The sequence below is a fragment of the Lepidochelys kempii genome, chromosome 7, assembly GCF_965140285.1.
Source record: "Lepidochelys kempii isolate rLepKem1 chromosome 7, rLepKem1.hap1, whole genome shotgun sequence".
In the NCBI taxonomy this organism is placed as follows: domain Eukaryota; kingdom Metazoa; phylum Chordata; order Testudines; family Cheloniidae; genus Lepidochelys; species Lepidochelys kempii.
In genome coordinates this window covers 90,870,641-90,898,609 of record NC_136386.1, presented here as the reverse complement: position 1 = coordinate 90,898,609, position 27,969 = coordinate 90,870,641, and the positions used below count along the sequence as shown (strand labels likewise).

At 46.0% G+C, this 27,969-nt stretch overlaps 3 protein-coding genes across 14 annotated transcripts in view; 2 read left to right on the top strand and 1 right to left on the bottom strand.

The window, feature by feature from the left end:
- Window positions 1-7,957, bottom strand: part of LOC140914869 (lysosomal acid lipase/cholesteryl ester hydrolase) — a 30,430-nt gene extending 22,473 nt beyond the window's left edge. For 2 of the 5 annotated variants that reach the window (XM_073353750.2, XM_073353759.1), the window contains exons 1-2: window positions 7,713-7,957; window positions 5,643-5,698 (exon numbers count right to left, since the gene is read on the bottom strand). The gene's annotated coding sequence lies outside the window, so the exon portion shown is untranslated. Of the gene's footprint in view, window positions 1-1,388; window positions 1,468-5,642; window positions 5,699-7,169; window positions 7,282-7,712 lie in introns of those variants that run through there. The other 3 variants (XM_073353751.2, XM_073353752.2, XM_073353758.1) reach the window with 3 other exon arrangements.
- Window positions 1-27,969, top strand: part of ATAD1 (ATPase family AAA domain containing 1) — a 448,477-nt gene that overhangs the window by 16,962 nt on the left and 403,546 nt on the right. The window lies entirely within an intron of this gene.
- The window catches only part of RNLS (renalase, FAD dependent amine oxidase), a 144,745-nt gene continuing 124,779 nt past the window's right edge, over window positions 8,004-27,969 (top strand). For 4 of the 8 annotated variants that reach the window (XR_012160021.1, XM_073353769.2, XM_073353771.1 and 1 more), the window contains exons 1-4: window positions 8,004-8,424; window positions 8,969-9,074; window positions 12,496-12,638; window positions 14,368-14,529. Coding sequence is in view for 7 of the 8 variants with exons in the window: in XM_073353769.2 (XP_073209870.1) it covers window positions 8,289-8,424; window positions 8,969-9,074; window positions 12,496-12,638; window positions 14,368-14,529 (547 nt within the window). In the remaining variant the exon portion in view is untranslated. Of the gene's footprint in view, window positions 8,425-8,948; window positions 9,075-12,495; window positions 12,639-14,367; window positions 14,530-27,969 lie in introns of all 8 variants that reach the window. The other 4 variants (XM_073353770.2, XM_073353765.2, XM_073353766.2 and 1 more) reach the window with 4 other exon arrangements.

The following is a 27,969-nucleotide window of genomic DNA, read 5'->3' as shown; positions in this document are numbered from 1 at the left end:
TGTTTACAATGGTTACCACGCCTGTTACAAATAGAAGTGTTACTGGCCTGTTGCCATCTCAAGCTAAAGTTTTCTTGAATATGAGCTCAGAATTAATGGAGGTATATAAGAAGCCTTTACATTTTTCTAAAATCAGATAACTATATTCAGAAGTAAAGCCATTATCTACCCCAGTTGAGAAAATAACCTAGATCTCTATAATTTGCCTCAAACTTAGTAATGAGCTCAGTTTCCAACTGATAAAAGCATTTTCTACTGAAAATGTATGTGGTTTGAAAGCCCCCCATTTTAGCCTGATCACTTTTTATAGTATGATACGTAGGATTTGCCAGCAGCAAACACTAGAAATACTAGAGTGTTGCAATCCACAGGTGACTCAGCTATGTCTACACTAGACCTTAGAGCAACACAGCTGTACCGATGCAGCTGGGCACTGTAAGAGCTCTCGTGCAGCAGCTCTATACTGACGGGAGAGAGCTCTCCTGTCAACATAATTAAACCACCCCCAACAAGTGGCAGTTGCTATGTCAGTGGGAGAAGCTCTCCTGACAACATAGTGCTGTCCACACCACCACTTATGCCAGCTAAATTTATGTTGCTCAGGGGTGTGTTTTTTCACACCCCTGAGTGACATAAGTTTTGCTGACATAAATGATAGTGTAGACATGACCTTAGAAACAAGAGGCAGTATGGCAGGACAGGGAGCCAGATGTGGCATGATTTGTAGTGCAGGGCCCTTTGGTTGGACTGGATATGGTCCATAGTGAGCTTTAATTCACCACTAGATAGATATAAATCATTGCATTAAGAATCATACAATTCATTTAAAAACAGCACGCTGCACTGTGAGATGTTTGGGACAAGGGCTGTCCCTTTTGGAATATCTGGAAGATGTCCAATACATTGCAGATTTTATCAGACAAATGATTGAAATTTCCTAAACTTTGGTATATGCCGAAGCAGCCAGGACAATGTGGAAGATGTATAGATTAAGATGGACAAGCCATTAAGAATTCATGGTGGGATTGCAGGGGATGCAACTGATTTCATTTTTCTAAGGGGGTTCAATTTACAAAAGTTTTGGAAACACTGTAAAGGAAAATGATAAATATGGTGACCACACTAAGTATATTTGCAAACTACACGTTTTGCTATAATGCCTAAATGTCCACAGATATAAAGACTCGAAAGGTTACATTTGTTATTCTAGTTAACAGCAGGTTGAACGGATTTTTCTATTCTGAATTCAACAAACCATTTATTAAAGGAGTTATAGGCAGCTGGGCAGGGAATGGAATGGTTTTGAGGTAATGGGTCGTCTCGTCCCTAAAAGAAGGATGAACTAAAAGAAAGATAAAGAATAGAAAAAGTATACTAAAAATACCCACTACTTTAATAATGCTCAAAATCTTGGAATTCAACCCCGGCTGGGGCAGACTGTACCAGACAAAGATTACAGCCAAACTTCTCAAAAGTAACCCACAGGAGCTCCAAGTCCTTGGCATCTCTGAAAAAAAAATAAAATCAGGCTTTAAGCCCCAGATCCTCAAAAGTATTTAGTAGCCTAATGCCTCATATTCCTCTTACCAGCCTCCTATAACCCCTGTAATAAATGGTTGGTTGCAGTCAGAAGAAAAAAAATCTGTTCAACCTGCTGTTAACTAGCTTAATAAATGTAAACCTTTTGAGTCTTCATAGCTGTGAACGTTTAGAGCACGATGACTTTAGGAGCCTAAATACCTTGAGGATTTGGCCCTAGGTGCTTCAGATTGGTACCTAGAAGCTGACACACCCAAAATAACCAGTCAGAGAACACTTCAATCTCTCTGGTCACTTGATTACAGACCTAAAAGTGGCAATACTTCAACAAAGAAAACTTCAGAAACAGACTCCAAGGAGAGACTGCTGAATTGGAATTAATTTGCAAACTGGATACAATTAACTTAGGCTTGAATAGAGACTGGGAGTGGATGGGTCATTACACAAAGTAAAACTATTTCCCCATGTTTATCTCCCACCCCCCACTGTTCCTCAGACCTTCTTGTCAACTGTTGGAAATGGGCCACCTCGATTATCACTACAAAAGGTTCACTCCCCCGCTCTCCTGCTGGTAATAGTTCACCTTAAGTGATCACTCTGGTTACAGTGTGTATGGTAACACCCATTGTTTCATGTTCTCTATGTATATAAATCTCCCCACTGTATTTTCCACTGAATGCATCTGATGAAGTGAGCTGTAACTCACGAAAGCTTATGCTCAAATAAATTTGTTAGTCTCTAAGGTGCCACAAGTCCTCCTGTTCTTTTTGCAAATACAGACTAACACGGCTGCTACTCTGAAACCAAAATAAATGGTTACTTCTGAAAATACAGTATATCCTATGGCTCCTACTCTTATCTTCTGAGGTGCATGATCTTCAACTGAGGCCAGAATTTGGTCCTTTGAAATATATGTTGATAAAGGCTCTTTAGAATACCTACTGAATAATAATATTACAGCAAGAACATTGGAAACATTGAAAGTTTACAGCATAAACTACAGAAAGTTTTCCACCTTCCCACACTGTGACTTTCTACTATTCGGTTCTACAGTTTTGTGGTGGTTGTTATTTCTAACCCACTTCCCAATTTCTGCAACAGTTGGCATAACCGTTGACCGCCATTTCCTAATAAAACATCATATCGAAAAACTGATGTCTAACCTTAGACCTGGCCTTTGGTTTCCTTTCTGCTGGCCTATGCCCAGTCACACATTACAGTGGTGATTTGCTCACTCTTGCTTAAAACATAGACATTGCCACACAAGGTACCATGTACAAATAGCAAAAGAGGCATGTGCCCAGTCTCTGGACTGGAAGAAAGGCTTAACTGTGAAGTTGCTAGGTTTTTTGTTTTTTTTTAAAAAGGAAGACTGCAATACTTTAAGAGAGTCAAATAATTAAAACAGTAAAGGAAGAGAGACATTCAGAGTTACAGGTTTCAGATGAGACTGGAATAAAGCTAGTCAGTGAGGAGGAGAAATACTTGGAGGGGGGTGGGAAATGTGAAAATTAAAGAAAAAGAAACAGTACTGGCATAGTGGTGACCCTTGCCCATGGAGTGAGTCAGACGTGGAGAATCTGAAATGCTAGTCATAGGTTGATGCTTGCAGAAGGTACTGACATTATTCTCTAGAAAATGTCATTAATACTGTATTTGAAGTGCAGAATTCTTTGTGATGAAGCACTTCATATTTTGTTTTAATCTAAATGCACGGAAAGGAAAAGTGTGTGACGGGAAGGGGTATGCTTCCCCCCCCCCCCCCATTCAGTGTTTGTTCTGTCTTTTTTGCTACCAGTGAAAGACTAAAATAAAATAAATCCCCTTTGCCTGTTTCTTATGCTAGTATTCAAAAGATTTACAAGAGAGTTAGAAGGTTCAGAGTTTAAAATGTTGCTGGCTGTTTAGGAGCTGTGTTGCAATGTGGTATAGCTTGAAAGTCCATCCTGAAAGAATATGTGGAAGGACAGAAAGACAGTATTTTCTTAAGTGCTTTAGATACAGCTGAGTGTTTTTCTTACTCTGCTGTACATAAGAGCACAAGAAAGTATGTTAAAAGAATGGGGGGAAAAATAGTGGACAAAACACAGAACCTCTGCCTCATTCAGACCCTGCTTCATCCAGCATAGGATGGATGGTATAATTCAATATTTTGTTTTATCCTCAGTTGTTCAGCGTGTGGCTCCAGGCCTTATTTACTGCATACTATTCAAACCTTGCTTTTAATACAGAATTAGTAATTTCCTCCGGGGTGTTTGTATGAGGTTCAACAGCATACTGTCAGAGTGCTTCACAAACACTAATGAATTTATTTTCACAACATCCTTGTGAGGTGAGGTGGTGGTTGTGATGCTGGCAGTTTAGGTGCCAGCTCATGCCAAAGTCCGTAGGCCTCACTGAACACTGACATAGCTGAAAACCAGTCTGGCCTACCTGTGTGTTCGTTTTGTTAAAATAGGTATTAGATTTATAGAAATGTGTATAGTGTTTGGATGTTATGAAATGCTTGAGAGTTGCTGCATGTATCAATATCACTCATAATATCTGTATCCAATGTTATAAGGTAATATATTAAGTGATTGCTTTAACTATGAAAGTGTTTGCTATGAAACAGGAAACTCTCACATTCAGGAAAGAAATATTACCAAGTGTGAAATACTAGTTTACCACAAGAAGTGTCATCTCCTGCCCAACAAAAGAAGGCCTATACGCACCAGACGAGAGAACACAGAGACTAGATTCACAGAGTTTAACATCAGTCACTCTCACCATCATTAGGGAGCCTTGTCTTGACTGGCAGAAACAGTTCTTTGCTATACGCTATTAACAGCAAATTCAGTGGATAATAAAGTCACTACCATCCATGAATGAAGCCCCTTAATTTATCTCTATAACTGAAACTTGAATGGAGGACACTGCAAGATTATTATTAATCTAGATGAGTCTAGTCACATATCAGCATGAGTTATGTGGTAACTGGGGAGTCTGTGGTCATGTATCTGACATCAAATTTAGGCCTTTGTGCTAAAACTAACTGCACATGTGTCTTTATAATACTGCATAGCCTGTTGTAGTCGGGGGAAGGCTTTCTGCGTACTTCAGTGTTTATATTTAGTCTTCTTTAGGAATCCCTCTTATTCCTATAGAGAATGTTAGGTTAAGTTAATAAAGCCAACTACAACCTCTTAATTATCCATGAGGCTTACAGTGGTTCTGAGGAATCCCTAAATAACGATCTTTCTGTTGGATTTCATGAGTGTTACATGCCAAGCTTCCCTTAAAGAAGATACAACTTAATATATTATATCCTAAGAAGCCATGCCAGATTGTAATTACATTCTTATGCAGTAAGTCTTGATTTAATATTTGTAGGCTAAATAACATTACTTACCAATGTACTGTGTACAGCACAATCAGACATATAAGTAGTACACATAATATACACGACAAGTATTACAAATGGAAAGTGCATGATAAAGTATAATGTTGTATCTGATGTTACTAATTCAAATAGAATTTTAATTAAAGTTATACATAGCTTTAGCAATGGGGGTAGGAAGTTGAAATTTGGCTGGGAAAGGGTCCTTGTGGAGGAAAAGGACCTTCAAGTGCTCTGGTGAAAATTGGTTTTGATTTGACTGAGTTATATGTGATGGAACAGTGTACATTGTAAATCTGCAGTTCAGTTTGTAGGATTATTTATGTATATCTGCAGTGCTGAGAGCAAAGATTGGCTGTATTGTAGGCCTCTCTCTCAGTGCTTCTTTTAGGTCCTTTATGCTGTTCATCAAGCCCTGCCTCATCCCTGTTCATCTTTTAAGAATTCAGCCTTGCAAAACAGATAGTTATTTACTTGCATGTCCCTAACATAAGGATTGATCATAATAAAATGGAAAGTTATTCTACATGCCTAAGAAAAAAATTCAGCTGTCCAGGATCAAGTAAATATTGTGTGCAAGATACAAATTTCCATCTGCTATGTATTGAATGAGGCAGAGCTTATAGCAGCCCACCTCATTTGTGGCATATCTTGTAAGGCGCATCAAGCAGTCTGTATGTACCTTGTAGTGTACAAATATTCAAACAAGCTCCTCCCTACTAACCTAGTAAGACACATGAGACTGGATGCTCTCATGAGGTCTGACTTTTGACATTTTTCCTGGGGAAAAGAAAAAAGTGAATTAATTTTTTTATATATATATAACAACATTTAAGGTTGCACAGTTAACCACTCAGGTAAGCACAGTTAACCTCATCTCCATCAGGCCCCAATCCAAAAAGCACTTCAGCATGTGCATAATCTCAATAATGCGATTAGTTCCGCTGAAATCAATGAGACTATATGTACACTAAGGGCTTGGCTACACTTGCAAATTAGAGCCCCAGATGCCCTAACTCACGACCTGTCCCCATTGGCACGGCACTTAGAGCGCCTGGACTCTGCAGCTGGAGTGCTCCTGGTAATCCACTTCCACAAGAAGCATAACGCTTGCTGTGCCTTGGCTGAAACGCCCCAACGTCAGTGTGAACGAGGTGTTGCATTACTGCGCTTTGTTTGGCCTCCAGAAAAGTCCCATAATCCCCTTAAATCAAGTGGCCACTCTTGTCATTGTTTTGAACTTAGCTGTAGGAATGCAGCTATGCCCTTTCAAAGTTCCATTTCTGACAGCCGGCATGCTTATCTGCTCCGGGACAAGGAAAGCAATTACTGTGGAATGCTGTTGTTGAGAGTCTTTGTGAGAGAGAGGGGGGAGGGAAGGGGATCTGCAGCTGTCTGAATTTACAAGACAGCATGTTAACATACTCTCAGCCCCCCAAAAACCCACTCTCCCTCCCCCCACATACAGACAACACTCCCTGTCACGCTCCACCCCACCCATTTGAAAAGCATGTTGCAGCCACTAGCATGCTGGGATAGCTACCACAATGCACTGCTCTCTGTTGTGTTGCAAGAGCTGCTAATGTGGCCACGCCAGTGCGCTTGAATCTGACAGTGTGGACACTGCAGCACTTTCCCTCCTGAGCTCTCCAAGGGCTGGTTTAACTCACAGTGCTCTACACCTGCAAGTGTAGCCATGCCCCAAAGGTTAATCACTTGCTAAAGTGCTTTGCAGGACTAAGGCCTCACTACATGTCACAAGATGTGACTTACAAGGTTGTATGAAACAATTGTATGATATTCTATAGTACATTTGCATTTCCTAACAGTGTGCTTAATCATTGGACTTTAACAATCTTTTAACATCATTTTAATAGTATAGAAATTAGTCTGAGGAGAAATATTTTAAGGCAATTAAAAGGGTTCATTGAAATGCATATATAAATGGAGACAGTACTTTCCCGAGTATATGCAATTCAAAAGAATTTTAGTATCATAATTATTGGTGGCCTTCTTCTAAGGAAGAAATTAAAATATCTGACCTTGTATAGCTCTAAATTATGAATTTAATTTAAATGTTGAAAATTATAGGATGTCATGGGCAGCAAATCCTATGGGCCTGTGGTGCCTGGACACCAGGAATATTTTTGTATTCTTGGCCCTGGGCCTGGCTCCAGCAATGTTTGGGTCCGGGTGTCTCCCTCGGCCCCACCTTCTGCCCCCCCCCCCCCGCCCCGGGGCCCCCACTCACCACGGGCAGCGTAGTGGAGCTGAGCGGCTTCCTCCCTACTCACTCCATGTGGTTGCCAGCCCCTCCCTGCAGCCCCTGGGTGAGGTGGGTCTGTGTCCTGCCCCAAGCGCCCCTGCAGCCAATGGGAAGCTGGGGTGTAGCAGGACATGGAGACTCCCCGTCTTCCCTGCCTAGGAGCCCCAGGTAAGCGCTGCACCCCTGCACCCCCTCCCAGACCCTGCACCCCCTCCCTCCGCCCCCCCAAACTCCTTCCCAGAGCCTGCACCCCTACCCCTTGCCCAAGCCCAGAGCCTACACCCAAACTCCATCCCAGAGCCTGCACCCCTCACCCCCTCCTGCACCCCCAGAGCCTGAACCCAGCACCGAACCTCCATCCCAGAGCCCAACCTCTCACCCGTCCTGCACCCCAATCCCCTGCCCCAGCCCAGGACCTGCACCCCGGACCTTCTCTCCCCCACCTAAACTCCCTCCCAGAGCCTTAGACAGGTGGGGGGTGGAGTGGGGCGGGGGCGGCTTCTGGGCATCACCGAAATTTCTACAAACCTGCCACCCTGGAGTCTCTTCATGCAGAGTCACTTGCAGGATTGGGCATTCAATTAGCTGACTTGTCGTTTGACTCCTGTAGAGGGAGTGTGGCGGGCCGGAGGAGAGAGGGGAAGATATGTATGCGGCGTGTGCACGGATCGTGCTGGGCAGGGATTTGTTTATCTAGGGTCGGGTACGGAGTACACATATGTAGTTTGTGCGTGTCCCTGTCTCTGGTGTGCGCACGTGACAGAGCTCGCCCATGGATACAAAGCAGTGGGAACCCCGCCCCATTGTGAAAGCTCGTCCCCCGCCCTGAGCCCCGGCAGCCAGGAGAGGCCGCGTTAGTACGCGGCCCTCTGGGGGCCGGCTCCGACAGGGTGGCGCTGGACTGTCACTGCGGGCCAGCGGCCCGGCTGCTCCCCCTGCAGGCGAGCGGGGCTGGGGCAGGCTCCGCCGGGCACCGCGCTGGTTGGGCCCGCAGCAGCAGCGGGAGGAGCCCGGGCCCGCCGCCCGAGCGCAGGCTCACTACCGTCGTCCGGGGACAGTCTGGGTGGGAGAGCCGGTCTTTTAGTCACATCTCCGTGTAGGCCAATGGCCGGCGCCGCCGTGGCGCGGGTGCTGATCGTGGGCGCCGGGCTGACCGGCAGCCTGTGCGCTGCGCTGCTGCGGAGAGAGCTGCCCCAGCGCCCGCTGCGCATCGTGCTGTGGGACAAAGCCCGGGACGCAGGTGAGGCCCTGCCGCGGGCAGAGCGGCCTCTGCAGGGCCGGACAACTCCCCGCCCATGCACGGGGACAGGGGAGCAGGGATCAGCCCCGGGCACGGGCGCATAAGCACTGGGGATGGCACCCCGGCTCCGAGCCAGGCATCAGCCCCGGGTCAGCGCAGGGCCCGGGTGTTCGCATGCCGCAGGGGAGGGGACGTGAGCAGTGCCCCATGGAGACTCTGCACAGCATAGCAAAGCTGCCAGTCGGGCCTGACGACAGGCGCGGAGAGAGGGACTCTCCTCCCCCGGCTACTGAGCGGGGCTGGGGCTCCAGCATGTGCTGAGCAAGAGCGAACAGCTGTGCAGGAAGGAGGCCAGCCGAGGGCTCTGGGGGCTTCGCCTGGAGGACTGGGGCGCTGACCGCCCCTAGGGGCCAGAACCAGACATACAAACATCCTGCTGGAACGTCATTTTTGTAACCCCCCTCATGTTAGGCGCTAACTGTGTCCGGGGACAGTATATGTGGGGGAGCCTGGCCCTCTTTTAGTCACGTCTCCATGTTCCCAGGAGGAAGAATGAGTACAAGCAGGAGCCCGCACAACCCTCGCTGTACAGCGGATCTGGGAGCACAGTACATAACGCTTAGGCCCGCCTATGCCCCAAAGCATCAAAGGTGAGGTGGTGAATGAAAAGCTGTTGCAGCTGTAAAAGGATTAGGAAAAGTAACAAGCGAAGGAGCGTCATCTTTTTAATAATTCATGGTGCACTGCCCAGTCTAGGATACAAACGTACAGGTGATGACACTGATCCTTTAAAAATAATTTTCAGCTGTCAAAGGGTAGTTATATATTATAGCGTTCTCTTACATGGGTTACTAACAACACCCTTGTCATTGTTTATGGGATTTGTTTATTTTCTGCAGTTTTCTCATCTTGGACAGTTAAAAATAATCTGTGAGGTCAGTTTCGTTTGTGTTTTAGTAAGTTTCACTTTTAGTAAGTTTCACTGTTGAAATTTCAGAGGAGGATTTATTTGTCTTAAACCAGCTGGTCAAGAGGAAGCTTTGTTTAGAAGTATGTGTGTGTGTGTGTGTGTGTATATTAGTTGGTTTTAAACAAATCAATTCACAGTATTTAAATTTCAGGCTGCACATAAATTGACAGTACCTTTTTATATGATTTGAAATATTACTGTTAAAGTAATTGTATTATTGAATTCAAGAGACCGTTTTAGCCATTATTTTTAGTGCATTTTGTAGGTAAGTGGAATGAAGATCAGACTCAAAATAGTCTGACATTTTAAAATTAGCAGATTTACAAGTATGTGGCATAGATATTAATTTAGATATAGTAGCACTTGTTTGATGTGAACAACCTCTGCTAGTTTTTAAGTATCAAAATGTCATCAAATGAAAGCATGTATTTTAGTGTAACAAATTTCTTAAATGGGTCCAATAAACTATAATGACAACACTGGACCAGGACTGTATTGTGATTGTCTTATTCATGCACATAGTTGAAGTTAATAGGACTGCTTATGTTCAAGTCTGTGGTAGTTTGGCCTTGGGAAAGTAACAAATAATCAGACTGCATGTACTCCTCAGCAGTGTCCTCACTAGACAAAGATGCAAAACAGTAGTAAGAAAGCAATTAAATTTCATGAAGCATGTCCTTTTGCCTGCCATGCTGTGCATTCCAGGAGTTCAGTAAACTTCTGCCATTCTTACTCATGCTGAGTGGTAATTTACTAGTCTGCCAGTCATTCCACCAATCACAGTGAAAGTATTCAAGGAATGAGGTACCACTTGGTGTAAACAAGGGTGACAGAACTGGGCCTACCTAAGTAGCACAATTAAGGGAATAGTTTTGGATGGCAGAATAGAATACAGAGAACCAATTAGAGGTTTGCTTGGGCTTAAATTTTAGGCCCTGACCCAAATTCAAGCCTATTTGACCCTGCCCCCCAAACCTGAATCACCACTGCTGACTTCTGGCCCTGGGGTTGGTGTGATTGCAGCTGCATTCATCACCCCTGCTGTACCATGGCTGGCTGCAGAATGAGAGACTCTGCCACTCCGACACACTCACTCCACAGCACACACAGCACACAGGGTGGTAGAGGTGGCCAGCAGGAATGAGGATAAGAAGAGCCGAACCAAGCAGGTGGGTTTGTTTTCCGACCAGATCTGGATCTGACACTTCTCCCATTGAGTTTGGCTCGGGTTGCGGGGTTCTAAGCCAAATTCTGCCTTGAGTTACTTTATACACTGTCTGTATCCTGATTGGAGTCAGAGGCATTACATGTGAAAAATCAAGAAAAACTTTTGGAATTTGTCCAGTTTTCCTTCTAGGCTACTGAAAATTAAAAACAAAACCTCAGACTTACAGAGTGTACTGTGCCATCAGACTAGCAATAGCATATTCGTTGAAAAGTTCTACAGGTTTTATAGAAATGTTACTTCCTATCTTAAAAAAGCATCATATCAGGTGTCATTAAAATGGTTTTACACTGCTTTCCAAATGATAGCTTGTCTAATATATTAAAGTTATGTCTCTCTCATCTGGAGGTATTCATCTTATTGATTATCTTAGGGACCCTGCTTGACTTGGCACCTTGCCTAAGTCTCAAGGGTCTAAATGGTGAAAAATGCCTTTTTCCAGTGGCTCTTCACTCTGTCCTTCCAGGTGAGGATCTGACCGCAGAGATCCATCCAGGCTAACGTAGCTCACTGTATCTGAAAATAGCAACAGTGCAGAGACTCCAGCCTGGATAAAATACTGTAGTGTTTGCTTTGTTAGTGGTCCAGACTGCCATGAGTACATCACCTCTCTGCTGTGCTACCTCGGCTAACTCCTAATCCGCTTCCATTATCAAGTCAAGGCCTTGGGTTTGATCTTTCGTGCTGTCAATGGTTCAAGGCCCAGGTTCTCTGTCCGAGACCTCCTTAACAACTGGAAAAAAATACAGCTCAGAAAGCTGAGGGCAAAGCAAGCATGTCACAGCCAGACACACATCATTTGCAAAGGGAGGGGTTCAGCTGCGGAACAAGCTTCTAGAAGAGGTCAGGCTAATCCAGAGTTTGACCACTTTTAGCGCACATTGCAAAACCTCTTTAACAAGGCCTTCCACCATTCCAGATTTGGGGGTGAGAGGTGAAAGGGAAAAACCACACACAAATATCGATCCCAAAACAGAGCTGACTGCCAGGCAGGGCAAAGAACAGAAGTCTCAATCTACTAGGAACTATGCAGACCTAATGTACCAGGGAAGTACTTAGATTTTACAATGATAGATGCTGTGGAAAACTAAGGCAGATAGTGGCTGAGTCTAGTTGGAAAGTTGGGAAATCATTGATTTCCAGTGGCATGAAACTTTTTATTTCTTGCCTTATGGAACTGTGAAATATCAGACTTTAAAGATCTGATGCCTTTACTGCTATAAAAAAAAAATTATTACCTGGGCCAGGGTAATATTTTGGAGAGAAGGAGAAAACTGTTTAAAATAGGGGTGACTGTTTGAAGCTGCTCATTGGTTTGGAATATTACAATAAATCCTTAGGAGCTGGGTTAGTGGGCCGACAATGTAATGATAGGTAATTGATGATAAACTGTACAGGACATCTTTTGTAAATACCAGAGGAAGCAAAGTTGCACCTGTTAGAAGATACTCGAAGTCCAGCTCTGACATGATCTAGAGCTTTCACAAGAGAAGGAAAGTGGGCAGTAAGTTAAATACTTTTAGCTCCAGACATCATTTATCTTCCTGCCACAGTAAGTCAGAATTTCCAACTGATGTGAAACTTTCCAACAGGATTGCAATGGGGAGAGCTAGGTGGGTATATTGTCTTTCCCTTGAAAGAGATCAGTCCTTATGAAGTAGTGAAAAGTACATATAAGGTCATTTTTATTTATGTAATTATTAGGAATACATTAATACTAAACATATATAGTTCAGCTTCAAACGCCAGTTGAATAGGTTATAGAAGACAAAGGTTATATAGTTTGTGTGTTATGCCAGTCTAATTGCTATGGTTAACAATGCTGCTGTTACTGTTCTTGCAGATAGTTAGCATGTATATTTTGTTTGATTTTTAGCTTCTACGAGGACCTTCTGGCCCATGATGTGTTGAAGCCATTGACTGCCCCTGTGGAAGGCATGGTGATGGAAGAAGGATCTCACAATTTTGTGACACCTCAGGGAATCTCTTCAATTGTCAAGCATTATTTAACAGAGTCAGGTAGTCTTTAGACATCTTGTGTAATTAAGAACTCTCCGATAATTATCCTTCCTTTGATCAACAAGGAGTGACCCAGGCTCCCACCCACCTCTTGAAACTACTGTCACTTGAATGTGATAGAAAGTTTTCCCTTGCACCCCAGGCTCAGTATACCCTCTGGAAAGGGGTCTGAATGCAGTGACACTGCACTGCTCTCATGTCCTTTGGTCAAGGAAGCTTGGTAGCTGAGTGTAGGATTTGTATATGTGAGGCTTCGCATGATGGATTGGAAAGCATGCCTTATAGAGATGGACTCCAGGAACTCAATCCTTTTAGCTGAACAAAGTGAGGATTAAGGGGTGACTTGATGAGTCTGTAAGTGCCTACATAGGGAACAAGTATTTGACAATGGGTTCTTCAATCTAGCAGACAAAGTTATAACAAGAGCCAGCAGCTGGAAGTTGAAGCTAGACAAATTCAGATGGGAAACAAAGTAGTGACGGTAACTCACCATTGGAACAGTGTCCAAGGTTTTAGTAGATTCTCATATCACTGAGAATTTTGAAGTCAAAATTGGATGTTTTTTCTAAAAGATATGGACTAGTTCAAACAGGGCTTATTTTGGAGAGAGTTCTGTGGCCTGGGTTATGCAGACTAGATCATCACAGTTGTCCCTTCTGGCCTTAGAATTTAGGAATCTATCATGGCACACTAGCATTTTGAATGGATATGGCTTGATACAGTCTATTTGAAGCTGAAAAAGACTAGATTCTTTTTCATAAAAATGTTTCATGCTGACATCTTGAAGATGTTTAAATGGGTAACGTCTAATTTGCAAAACTTTAAAAACCAAGTCTCTAATCTTGTAAGCATTTACACACATGTAATTTCAGCTGAGTGATCAGTCCTGTTAACTTCAATGGGACTGCTGGCATGTGTACATTTATGCACATGTTTAGGTGTTTACAGGATCGGAGGCCAAAGTTATATTTGCACTCTTTGCTTTATCAATATAGTCCAGATCCTTTAGGATAATGATAATTTTGCCATTTAATTCTGTGGGAGTAGGATCATACCTTGAGTGAGAGGTTTAGGGGGAAATTTGAGTCACATAAATCTGGAGTAACTGCATCTGACCAGAATTTGGAATTTTTAAACTAATGTATAGTATTGGTTTAAACAGTGTTCAGTTGATGATCTGGGAATCTATCAACTGACTGTAAAGCCTGGTGCTGAAAAGGAAGATTTATTAACTGTTACAAACAGTTTCAGAACATGTACTTGTGATATAAAGCTGTACTATATTTAGAATTGTTTACAAAAGACTAAGGAGCAGATAACCAAGCTGATATAAACTGTCATAGCAGCATTGCTGTTTTTCTTTGAAAAGCAGTGGAATTTGAGGGTTTTGTTACAGTATTTAGTGTGTGTTCTACCTCTCCATGTTGAGATAGTTTTTAATATTAACACTTTTTTCATCTGTTGATGTTGCAAATCTGTTATAATTGTGATCATAATTCATTAAGTTTTTACGCCCCAGTCCTGCTAACACTTAGGCATGTATTTTAATCATGTGAGTAGTTCCACTGATGGAAATGGGACAGATTAGGTGCTTAAAGTTAAGCACATGCTTAGCTGTTTGTAGGACCAGGACCATAGTTTTGATTACTTGTGGAAGTTATTCTGATATTATGCATGTTCTCTACTATCTGATACAGAATTGTATGTATTAAACTATTCTTTTTTGAAGCAGGTGCAGATGTCTTCTATGAACACCATGTAACACAGATCTACCTCAGAGGGGGGAAATGGGAGGTCTGCAAGAAAACAGGATCCCCAGAACAGTTTGACATAGTTGTTCTCACAATACCTGTTCCACAGATTCTTCAACTTCAAGGTGACATTGTGAACAGTAAGTCTTCCTACAATAAGTATTTAACACAGAATAATAATTTATAGTATGCTATAGCAAAGAACCTGTGAGTTTGTGACCAGTTCTCATTTCAGAAAGAAGGAAATATTTTGTGGATGCTGTAAATCAAGTAGGGGTGCATTGTCCAATAAACATCAGATTATGTTTTTACAGGCAATATCTTAACTGAAACCCAGTTTTCGGAAGAGAAAATCTGTTCTTTTGGAAAAAATGAGAATTCTGGTCTGTAATTTTTATATTCATAGTAAAAACTGGGACAGAGCTGTAGTAACTAGAATTTTTTGTTTGGCCCAGTGGAGGAGAAAATATAAATAGTCCCTCAGCAGTCCCCCAAGTGGCTGTTTACTGGCTTACTGCCTCCTTCAAGGCCTCTGGTTATAGGAGTAAATAAGCAGCCTTCTAACTGAGAAGCTTGTTGGGGTGAGCAATGAATACAATTTTAGTAACATCTGCAGTTTCAGGAAAAGTTTATGTTGCAATTAAACAACCGCAGATGGCCCATGTCAGCTGACTCAGCTATAGGGTTGTTTCATTGCAGGGTAGACATTCTGGCTCGGATCCTGCAAGCCCAAGTCAGCTGATACCGGCCAGCCGCAGGTGTTTAATTGCGGTGCAGACATACCCTCAGAGACATGAAGTCAAAACCAATGGTGGCCTATTGATTGACCAGGACTAGCCACTGAGGGCATACTGCCCAAATATTTTAAGTCCTCAGTTGACTCCCTGAGCACTATCGTATGCTGATCTTTAATGCACATAGATGACTGGGACCAGACTACCTTAGAGACTGCCTCTCTTTTCACTGTCTACAAAACAGTGAATATCAGAGACATTAGCTACCTGTGTCCAGAGTGAAATAGTAGAAGCAAAGGGTGCAGCTACTGCTAGGCTGTGGAATACAGCAGGGCAGAAAAATTTGGCAAATAGTAAATTTCCTGAAGAAAAAAAAAAAGCAGCATTTTTCAATGCACTGAAACCTTTTGCTGGTTTCTTGTGTTGAATTCAATGAATAGCTTTGGCTGAGGAAAAAAAACTGAAAACAAGAATTTCAGAAATGTTGAAACTGATCATTTAAAAAAAAAAATGCATTTCTAAATGAGAAAAGTCAAATCAATTCAACATTTTCAAAACCCCCAAAACGCGTTTCAGTAAGCAAATAGAATAAAACCAAACCAAAATAAATCAACTATTTGCTCAGCTCTACTGTGGAATATCCTGTCAGAGAATATTAGCATGAGCTCTAGTCTGACTGTTTCCAAGCCCTACATAAAGCTAATCCACAGTAACCGAACCTAATGAACAAAAAGGAGGGGAAGATAAGGAAAGAGCGAAGAACAAAATCTCAAGTATAAGCACCATGTCTAGAATAACAAAAGCAGAGTCCATGTCTGATGACTGGAGATAAAGGAAAATATTTTCATTCCAGTCTAATTCCAAGTGCCATTCCTTTGCTATGGGACAAATAGTGCTTTAGTGACTGTGGAAGAGTCTACTCACCATAGGAGTGTCTCTCGTGGCCGGGTGGCATAGCAGCCTCTTCTTTGGTGCCCCCTGCCAACAGCCACTCCAATACTGTAACGGAGTGCCTCTTCCTTTGACTTGGCCCTCCAGCCAGGTCACTTTTAATCCTACCCCTTCCAGGGTAAACCAAGCCCAACACACCAATAGTCTGGCAGCATTGAACCAGAACTTTAGCACAAACTTCGGGATTTGTGGACCTTACAGCCCTTGACTCCAGCAGCTTAACACCACACCCTAGGGGGTGTCATTAGAGAACTCAGGTCCACCTTCTACTCTGGGTTCCAGCCCAGGGATCCTGTATGAAGCAAATAAGGTCTGTTCGTTCAGATCCTCTGCTATATCTTTGGGGTGCTTTTTACTAGTCCTATCTCGTTAGTCTCTTCTTCAGATCCCCAAAAAGGGGAACCAAACTAGTTATGATAACCAAAAGGTCCCGTCCCGTCCCAGACCAGGCCCAGCTGCCCCAAAGAGGCATTGATCTTAGCCAGGCCTTCCTTCACAAGCCTAACTCAGGAAATGCATTCCCTCTACCAGTCACATTTTACTGAGCTGAGCCTTTCCTCTTTATCTCCTCCCTCCAGGCTTGATGCCTTACACAGGTGTAATGGGGTGGGGCTGATTGGGCTCACAGGCTCTCACTATTAACCCTTTTCAGTCAGTGTGGGGTCTGTGTACCCCATCTCAGTGACCACCTCTGCCATTCATGATTTTATATACTCTCTCATAATTCCTCTTACCATACATAATTCCCCTTTACCATACTAAATAATCCTGTTCTCTTTAACTCTCATTTGGAGGAGATCACTTCTAATTGTCAACATAAACAACATCATGATTCTAATAATTTTTGTAGCCCACATGTAGACCTCTTGTTTTATTAAATAAAGTTGTTTTGTTTGAATATTTAGGTTTGAATGTGGGTTTTTTAAATACAAAGTTATACTGATGGTAGTTAAAACAACAACAAAAAACCTGGCTAAGACAAGTCACTAACCTAGCCCTGGACTTTAGGCGTTTGCTGAAAAGAGTACAGTGATATTTTAATAATTTGGAGTAGATTAGAAATGGGGTATAGATCAGAGAGAGGAAGAAGGACTTTATCTATATAATAATATCACTATAGAGAAATACAATAAAGTGACTCTTTGACTCGAGAGAAAGAAAAGGTGAGATATCAAAAATTTGGAGTAAATTGGTTGGGAGGCCAACATTCCCAAGAGAGTGCTCCAACAGTCATGGTATTTTCTGTGTAATTAAGAAGAAAGTGTAGTGGAAAGTGTGTGTGAAGATTGTCAGTCATCTGTAGTGGATAAATTGATGTATGGCCAAAAACAGTTCTGCTGTCAAACTACTGGCTGTATTTGGAAACAGTGTTTTCACAATAAGTCAAGTTATTTTTTTTTTAACTGAAGGAATATCTCAGGTGGAGTGAAAAATAAGGGGAGTAGAAAGAAGGTGTAAGATAAACATGAACATTGCTAGTATATATTTATCAGGACTGGGCATGCAAGCCAGTGCTGGTTTAAAATTGGGTTTGAAGAGTGCTGGGTGATGAACCAGGGTTCACAGGCGTTAAGTAGCATATAAGCTATAACTGCCATCTACTGGTTAGGCTGAAATGGTTTTTCAAAGTAAATTGAGTTGGTGTTCAATTTTACATGGACAGAATATCTGGTAAAAGAATATACAAATAAAGAATCAAAGTCTATTTTCTGTACTAACACACACGTCATTTATGTAGACTCCCCCAACTGGATAGGACACTAGACTCGTGTCTCTTAGTTGGATGTGTTGCAAATGTTCAGTTCACAGGTTTTTGAGTACAAGTGAATGTGTGTTTGTGGTGGTTTCAACAATATGTTTAATGACCTCAGCGTGACCGTGGATTTCTCTCTAATCAGCAGAAGAAGGCACTTGTCCTCGCAGCAATCAGTTGAGCCAAACCTATGTCAGGGCTTGAGTGACCAGACAGTAAGTGTGAAAAATCGGGACAGGGAGTGGGGGTAATAGGAGCTTATATTGTTATACCAATAAAATAAAAACCAGCAGGATCTTATTAAAGGGGAAAAGGCAAAATGCCACATTATTGTGACTATAGAAAGAATCATAGTAAGCAGTTAGTTATAGCTATAACATTCCATTCAATTTCATATTTATTCACACATTCATTCATACATATACACACACACACACACACTCAGGTTCTGCAAGGTTGTTATCATAGTTACCAGCCTTAGAGTTGCTCATGCCAAGCCACTGGCCAGGTGGCCTGGACATGAGGGCGGAGCAGGGCCTTGTCAGATGCTCACCTGATGCTCCTGGAAGTTGGTTTGCAGAATCAAACCCCAAAGTTCTCACTTTCTAGAGTCCATTTTTATAGGAATTTATTCCTATGCCAGTCTGTGGGAATTGCTTCATCATGCTGTTGCTGAATCAATCAGCAGATGGCACACTCCTGACGGCTCTGTGCTGCCAGATGTTATCTTGTTCTTTGGTTTTCCCATCCTTGAGGCTGTTGGGTGGATTCCAGTCTGCCAGTTGGGGGTCCTCTGGTTATTTCCACTTGACGCCTTCTTCAGCCGATGGACACTGGATTCTTAGGCTGGCACCTCCCTGATCATTCAGTTATTATCCACACCAAGCATCCATCCACATACATCCTCTATCTCTATTTTAATCACAATTGTTAACAAAGCAAGATGAATACAACAAAAGGGCGGGGAGTCTCTGGGTGCTGTTTCTGTTTTTACCGAGTATTGCTTTGAGTCTCTCTCTGTGTGAGTAGTTGTTGTTACAAAGAATTGCTTTGAGAACAGACTCTGTCTTAGAATGTACTAACAAAATTAGCCGCTTGCAAGTTTCAAAGTGTAGTGTCTGTTCTCATCAGTTTAATCTCTTTTGATGAACACTTGCAACACCTGCTCTGAAGATGGATTCTCCTGCTGCCATTTTTGAAAAAATTGATGCTGCTTTGAAGATGTATTCTGCTGCTGGTACTTTGGAAGGAAATCCTCTCTCTGCTCCTGAGACATCTCCAGCTGCACCGTGTACCACCACTGCTGCTGCTCCACCGAAGGTCTCTTGGACAATGACTACAAAGAAGATCCTAGGTGCCTCCAGGACATTGCAGACCAGCAGCACGAAGGGGAAGAACGGTGGCTGCTCGAAGGACCCCCTCCGAGATGCTGTTCCAGTAAGATCCTGCATCCTGAGGCCAGCCTGTCAGGACATCACAACCATCACAATATCTCCCCTGCTCCCCAGAAGCACCAGCCGCCGAGGGACAGCCCCCCCCTGCCTTACAGCAGCTGCCGACGGAGAGCCCCCCCGCTCTCCAGCAACACCAGCTGGCAATGGAGAACCCCCCCACCCCCGCAGCTGCCCAGGTTCCTGACGCTGGTGGTGCTCTCGCTGCTCTACACACCATCAAGAGAGGAATCTCCACAGATGGGACCAGCATCTCTCCAGAGACCACCCAGAGGGATCCCAGGACCTTGCCGGATGCCTGCCCAGCCGGACCTTTCGACCCAAGCGCCCACACCAGGATGAACCAGACAGCGATACCACTGATGCTGCTGGAACCACCCTTCTGCAAGGTAATGAGGACACCATCTACCTGCAGTACCCCCTCCCTGCGGACATGCTCATCTGCGGACGTGCTCTCCGCCCTGAAGCTTCTCACGAACAAGGTCAGCTCCCAGACTACTGCACTGGGCAGCACAGCATGGGGAGGAGGTGACCAGCCCTCTGTGGAGAAAGAAGTGGTTTGGGACTATTTAGAAAAGCAGGATGAGCACAAGTCCAAGGGGCCGGATGTGCTGCATCCGAGAGTGCTAAAGGAGTTGGCGGATGTGATTGCAGAGCCATTGGCCATTATCTTTGAAAACTCATGGTGATCGGGGGAAGTCCCGGACGACTGGAAAAAGGCTAATGTAGTGCCCATCTTTAAAAAAGGGAAGAAGGAGGATCCTGGGAACTACAAGCCAGTCAGCCTCACCTCAGTCCCTGGAAAAATCAAGGAGCAGGTCCTCAAGGAATCAATTCTGAAGCACTTAGAGGAGAGGAAAGTGATCAGGAACAGTCAGCATAGATTCACCAAGGGCAAGTCATGCCTGACTAATCTAATTGCCTTCTATGATGAGATAACTGGCTCTGTGGATGAGGGGAAGGCAGTGGACGTGTTGTTCCTTGACTTTAGCAAAGCTTTTGACACGGTCTCCCACAGTCTTCTTGCCAGCAAGTTAAAGAAGTATGGGCTGGATCAATGGACTATAAGGTGGATAGAAAGTTGGCTAGATTGTCGGGCTCAACGGGTAGTGATCAATGGCTCCATGTCTAGTTGGCAGCCGGTATCAAGTGGAATGCCCCAAGGGTCAGTCCTGGGGCCGGTTTTGTTCAATATCTTCATAAATAATCTGGAGGATGGTGTGGATTGCACCCTCAACAAGTTTGCAGATGACACTAAACTGGGAGGAGAGGTAGATACTCTGGATGGTAGGGATAGGATACAGAGGGACCTAGACAAATTAGAGGCTTGGGCCAAAAGAAATCTGATGAGGTTCAACAAGGACAAGTGCAGAGTCCTGCACTTAGGACGGAAGAATCCCATGCACCGCTATAGACTAGGGACCGAATGGCTCGGCAGCAGTCCGGCAGAAAAGGACCTGGGGTTACAGTGGACGAGAAGCTGGATATGAGTCAACAGTGTGCCCTTGTTGCCAAGAAGGCCAATGGCATTTTGGGATGTGTATGTAGGGGCATTGCCAGCAGATCGAGGGACGTGATCGTTCCCCTCTATTTGACATTGGTGAGGCCTCATCTGGAGTACACTGTCCAGTTTTGGGCCCCACACTACAAGAAGGATGTGGAAAAATTGGAAAGAGTCCAGCGGAGAGCAACAAAAATGATTAGGAGACTGGAGCACATGACTTATGAGGAGAGGCTGAGGGAACTGGGATTGTTTAGTCTGCGGAAGAGAAGAATGAGGGGGGATTTGATAGCTGCTTTCAATTACCTGAAAGGGGGTTTCAAAGAGGATGGATCTAGACTGTTCTCAGTGGTAGCTGATGACAGAACAAGAACAATGGTCTCAAGTTGCAGTGGGGGAGGTTTAGGTTGGATATTAGGGAAAACTTTTTCACTAGGAGGGTGGTGAAACACTGGAATGCGTTCCCTAGGGAGGTGGTGGAATCTCATTCCTTAGAAGTTTTTAAGGTCAGGCTTGACAAAGGCCTGGCTGGGATGATTTAGTTGGGGATTGGTCCTGCTTTGAGCAGCGGGTTGGACTAGATGACCTCCTGAGGTCCCTTCCAACCCCGATATTCTATGATTCCACCTCCTCGGTGGCGTCACCAGCCACCTGAAGAGATGCCACAGCAAGCGGGTCGCCTTCAGCTGTGCCCTCTGCAGCCTGCCCTTCGAGACGCAGAAGCAATGCAAAATGCACCAAGTCACCTGCAGAAAACGCCTCAAGGGAATAACACAGTCTCCTGTCCCGGCTCCCAGCCCTTCTGCTGCGCGCCGGCCCGCTGCTCCTGAGCCTCAACAAAGAAAAGTGATCTTGCAAGCTGCTGTCAAGAAGCCTGCCCCCGTCGCCAGGCCAGTGGAACGGGATGCTGCGATCAAGAAGGTACCTGCTGCCTCTGGGAACATCACCCAGGTCCTCACCAGCAGGAGGCCCGTCTCACCCTCTCATGTCGCCAAGCAAATCTCCATACTGAGATGACTCAGTGCTACCTTGCCACCTGTCCAGCACGTCCCTATCCCCAGAAGGATCAGCGCCCCACCACGCATAGCTGCTCGAGATCCTGTCGCCGGACGAGCCAGCGCCACCCCTCAGACCGCCCTGTGAACTCCAACCGCCGGAGGAGCCAGAGCCTCACCTCAGAACACCCTATGAGCTCCAGCAGCCAGAGGAGCCAGCGCCAAGCCTCAGAGCACCCTGCGAGCTCCAGACGTTACTGGAGGAACCAGCCCAGCAGCCACAGCAAAGCACTGGGCCTTCATCGCCAGACAGCCCAGCACGGCCCCCAAGTCCATTCTGCGGGACACTGCCTATGGGAGATCTCACGCTCCAGCAGTAACCACCCAGGCAGCAGCCACTCATAGAAGGACCAGCGGTGTCCCAGCAACCCCCGAGCCAGACCGCGTCTCTCCAACCACTAGCAATGCCAGCATCCCACCAGAAATCCTGCCCCAGCACCCAACTGAAGGGAATCCTGACCCACGAGATAGACAGCAGGCTGACCACGCAGGCTTTGAGCCTGCACCACATGAGATCGAGGACCATGCGGGCCAGCAGCCGATGGTGAGGGCCGCCACTCCGTGGCAGACTGCCTGGACCGAGGAGCTACAAGCGGCAGCTTCCTTTGACGAATTCGACCTCCTCGTAGACAGGCTCACCCAAGGCCTCTCTGCGGAAATCGCTCCCAGGAGAAGTTTGAACCAGGAGAATGCCCCGCCTGCCCACAGAACGCCTGCTCCAAACCACAACACCACCACCGGGGAGCCAGAAGTAGAGATGTCAGCTGCCGCTACGATCCAGCAGTGGCTTTAAGGATCCAAAAGCTGTACTGGGCAAACTGCTCCAAGGCCATGAGGGAGATCCTAGATGAGCCCTCACCCTACTGCACGATCCCATCTGAGAATCTCTACAGCTACTTCAAGGATGTATTCGACCGCATAGCCTGGAATGACTCGCAGCACCCAGAGTGCCTCTGCCCCCTGCCCCGTGTCGATGAAGCAGGTGTCCTGGAAACTGACTATACGCCCAAGGAAGTGATGGCCAGACTCTCAAAAACAAAAAACACAGCTCCTGGGAAAGACGGCATCCCCTACAGCTCCTTGAAAAAACAAGATCCCGGCTGCCTGGTCCTCGCCATCTTCAACCAGTGCAACCGATTCTGCCTGACTCCCAGCTCCTGGAAGAAGACCATGATGGTACTGGTGTACAAGAAGGGCGAGCCGGAGGACCCCAGCAGCTGGAGGCCCATCTCCCTCTGTTCCATGATGTACAAGCTCTATGCCAGCTGCCTGGTGTCGAGGATCACGGAGTGGTCGGTGAGTGGGGGAGCCATCAGTGCCATCCAGAAAGGCTTCATGTCCTGTGAGCGCTGCTATGAACACAACTTTATCCTCCAAGCCACCATCGAAATGGCCAGAAGGGCGCTGAGGCAGTGCACGGTAGCGTGGCTCGACCTGGCTAACGCCTTGGGGTCCATGCCCCACCACCACATCTTTGCCACGCTCCAGGAGTTTGGGATGCCAGAGAACTTCCTTCATGTGATCCGAGAGGTGTACAAGGGATGCAGCACCACCATTCGCTCGGTTGAAGGGGAGACCACGAAGATCCCAATCCGGAGTGGAGTTAAGCAGGGCTGTCCCCTCAGCCCCGTCATCTTTAACCTTGCCATGGAGCCATTGCTGCGAGCGATCTCCAATGGCACAGATGGCTTCAACCTCCACCGTGAAAGGGTGAGCGTCCTGGCTTACTCGGATGACCTGGTCCTGACCGCGGACGACCCAGAGAACCTTCAACGTATGCTAAATGCCAGCAGTTGAGCTGCCGATTGGATGGGGCTCCGGTTCAATGCAAAGAAGTGCGCAGCTCTCCACATCGACGGCAGCAAAAGGGAGTCGGTGTGGACGACAGCGTTCCAGATCCAGGGCAAGTTCGTCATCCACCTGGTAGAGGGGCAGGCGTACCAGCACCTCGGCATGCCGACGAGTTTCCGTGTCTGGCAGACACCCGAGAACACCATCCAGATGATCTTGCAGAATGCCGCCAAGATTGACACCTCCCTGCTAGCACCGTGGCAGAAGATAACCACCCTGAACACCTTCCTGATCCCCTGCATCTCGTTCGTCCTAAAGGGATCCGCCGTGGCGAATGTACCCCTCAACAAGGCAGACAAGATCATCTGGCAGTTGGTGAAGAAGTGGCTGTTCCTTCCCCAGAGAGCCAGCAACGAGCTGGTCTACATTGCTCACAGGCACGATGGTGCCAACATCCCCTGCATGGGTGACCTGTGTGACATCGCGGTGATCACCCACGCCTTTCGCCTGCTGACGTGTCCTGACTCCATGGTAAGGAACATCGCGGCAAATGTCCTCCATGACGCAACAAAGAAGTGGATCGGCAGAGCCCCCTCCAACCAAGACACCGCCACCTTCCTGAGCAGTTCCCTGGATGGCGAATTCGGATGGGACGGGCGCGACATCGCTTCACTGTGGTCCTGCGCTCGCAATGCCATGCGTTGCCTGGGGAAGCGCATCGGCTGCCGCTGGGAGTGGTGCGAGAAGCACCAGGAGCTGGGAGTCCTGGTGCCGCAGATCAGGTCCGACGACAATGCCATCATCACCCCGAGCGCCAGGAGCATGCTGGAGAGAACCCTGAAGGCAGCCATCCACTCGCTTTACATGGAAACCCTGAAGCGTAAACCGGACCAGGGTAAAGCCTTCAAACTGACCAGCAAGTGGGATGCCAGCAACCACTTCCTTGCCGGGGGCGGCTTCACCCGTTTCACCGACTGGCGGTTCATCCACCATGCCCGGCTTAACTGCGTCCCGCTCAACGGTGACGTCCGCCACGGGAACCGAGACAAGTGTTGCAGGAAATGCAGCTACTCCAACGAGACCCTGTCCAGAGCCTGGCAGCTGCGCCACAACACCATCCAGAACCGCCTGGTGAAAGCCATCGCACCGCGCCTGGGGGAGGTCGCTTTGAACTGCGCCATCCCCGGTACTGACAGCCAGTTGCGACCTGACATGGTAGTCACCGACGAGGCCCAGAAAAAGATCATCCTCGTTGACGTCACAGTCTCCTTTGAGAACAGGAGCCTGGCCTTCCGTGAAGCCCGAGCTCATAAGCTGGAAAAATATGCCCCTCCTGGCCGACATCCTTAGAGCGAAGGGCTACGAGGTGCAGATGGATGCCCTGATCGTCGGAGCCCTGGGCACTTGGGACCCCTGCAACGAGCATGTGCTGTAGACCTGTGGGATCGGTCGATGCTACGCACAGCTCATGTGGCACCTCATGGTCTTGGACACCATCCGATGGTCCAGGGACATCTACACTGAACACATCACTGGCCACTGACAGTACCAGGAGGTGTGAGCCGATATGACATCATGCATCAACTATGGGAAAGGGACTGAGAGACTTTTTCCATTGGACCATATGAACTGGAACCATAAACTCACTGAACATTAAATCCCACCAAATGAGGGTAAATCCATCCTCATCATCGTATCCACTAATTATACTCCACACCTGAACATAGCCATTATATGAACAACATACCCCCATATCTCAATGTTTGTACTTTGACCAGTTAAACTTTTACCCCCAATCGGGGAGATTGCAGATTATGTATTCCTTACGCCACCTGTTCCTAAACCAAATTTTGCACCCCTTGATAATCTGTACTTTATTCCCAGATAACCAGAAACTTCTATGCTTAAACTCTGTACTGTTTTCTTTTTACTTCAGCATCATCTGTACTAACACAGTTAGCTGCTTGCAAGTTTCACACAGAGAGGGAGAGAAACAGTACCAAAAACCAAGAGACCTCTTAATTAGTAATACCCTGGAATTTAAACTATGGGGAATCAAACTCATTCGTGATTTTAATACAGAACTTCTTTAATATGATCCAACAATATAAGAAAAAGACCCAAAAATCCGGACTGTCCCTATACAATCAGGACATCTGGTCACCCTAGTCAGGGCAGCTATGGTTGCACCAAATCTGCCTGAGTAGCTGAAGAAAAGTAAAATCTAGCACCATCAACTGAAGCTGCCAGCTGGTTTGCTCTTGCAATGCTTATACTGCAGCAGAAGTAAATGTGCAGCTATAGATGTCCTTGAGAGAGGCAGAAGTGAAGACGGGGACCTTTCTGAAGGCCCACCTCACTCAAGGTTAGCAGTCTCCTTTGAGGCCACCTACTGCTTCACCGGCCATGACAATTAGTTCAGCTGTGGTGGTATATGTGGCGGCATTGTGCTGAATTACCCATGTTTCCCTGCACAGCTGTGCGGATGATTCCCCTTATCAAGGCCTGACAAAATTGCGTTCCTGGTTAGTGAATTACTCTCAAAACCTAGAGATGGTACATTTCTATTAATGTAGCGCCTAGGAGCTCTAGTCTAGTCTAGCTCAGTACCCCATTGTGCTAGGTGCTGTACAAACAACAAAAGACAGTCACTGCCCCAAAGACATTGCAGTCTAAGGGTATGTCTACACTATGAAATAAGTTCAATTTTATAGAAGTCGATTTTTAGGAATCAATTTTATATAGTCAGTTGTGTGTGTCTCCACTAAGCGCATTAAATCAGCGGAGTGTGTCCACAGTACCGTGGCCAGCGTCGACTTTTGGAGCATTGCACTGTTGGTAGCTATCTCACAGTTCCCGCAGTCTCCGCTGCCCATTGGAATTCTGGGTTGAGCTCCCAGTGCCTGATGGGGCAAAAACGTTGTCGCGGGTGGTTTTGGGTACATTTCATCAGTTGGCCCTCCCTCCGTGAAAGCAATGGCAGAGCATCGTTTTGCACCTTTTTTCCGTGCAGACACCATACTGCTGTTAGCAGATGGTGCAGTAGGACTGCTAACCGTTGTCGTCATCCACCGCTTCCGCTGCAACTCTGCTCTCTCGGTGCCATGAACCCACCTCGCAGGTCCTCTCGTTGTTCTGTACAAATATCTATTCTCGTGGCATTCGTTGTCATCCACCGCTTCCGCTGCAGCTCTGCTTTCCTGCAGACAACATACCATGGCAAGCATGGAGGCCGCTCAGCTCACTGCTGCTGTTGTGAGCATTGTAAACACCTCGCACATTATCCTGCAGTATGTGCAGAACCTGCAAAAGCAGGCGAGGAGGCGACGATAGCGTGATCATGATAGTGATGAGGACATGGACACAGACTTCTCTCAAAGCACGGGCCCTGGCAATTTGGACATCATGGTGGTAATGGGGCAGGTTCCTACCGTGGAACGCCGATTCTGGGCCCGGGAAACAAGCACAGACTGGTGGGACAGCATAGTGTTGCAGGTCTGGGACGATTCCCAGTGGCTGCGAAACTTTCGCTTGCGTAAGGGCACTTTCATGGAACTTTGTGACTTGCTTTTCCCTGCCCTGAAGCACAAGAATACCAAGATGTGAGCAGCCCTCGCAGTTGAGAAGCGAGTGGCGATAGCCCTCCAGAAGCTTGCAATGCCAGACAGCTACTGGTCAGTCGGGAATCAATTTGGAGTGGGCAAATCTACTGTGGGGGCTGTTGTGATCCAAGTAGCCAACGCAATCACTGAGCTACTGCTATCAAGGGTAGTGACTCTGGGAAATATGCAGGTCATAGTGGATGGATTTGCTGCAATGGGGTTCCCTAAATGTGGTGGGGAGATAGACGGAACGCATCTCTATCTTGGCACCGGACCACCTTGGCAGCCAGTACGTAAACCGCAAGGGGTACTTTTCAATGGTGCTGCAAGCACTGGTGGCTCACAACGGACTTTTCACCGACGTCAGCATGGGATGGCTGGGAAAGGTGCATGACGCTCGCATCTTCAGGAACTCTGGTCTGTTTGAACAGCTGCAGGAAGGAACTTACTTCCCAGACCAGAAAATTACCGTTGGGTATGTTGAAATGCCTATAGTTATCCTTGAGGACCCAGCCTACCCCTTAATGCCCTGGCTCATGAAGCCGTACACAGGCACCCTGGACAGTAGTAAGGAGCAGTTCAACTATAGGCTGAGCAAGTGCAGAATGGTGGTAGAATGTGCATTTGGATGTTTAAAAGTTCGCTGGCGCAGTTTACTGACTAAGTTAGACCTCAGCGAAACCAGTATTCCCATTGTTATTTCTGTTTGCTGTGTGCTCCACAATATCTGTGAGAGTAAGGG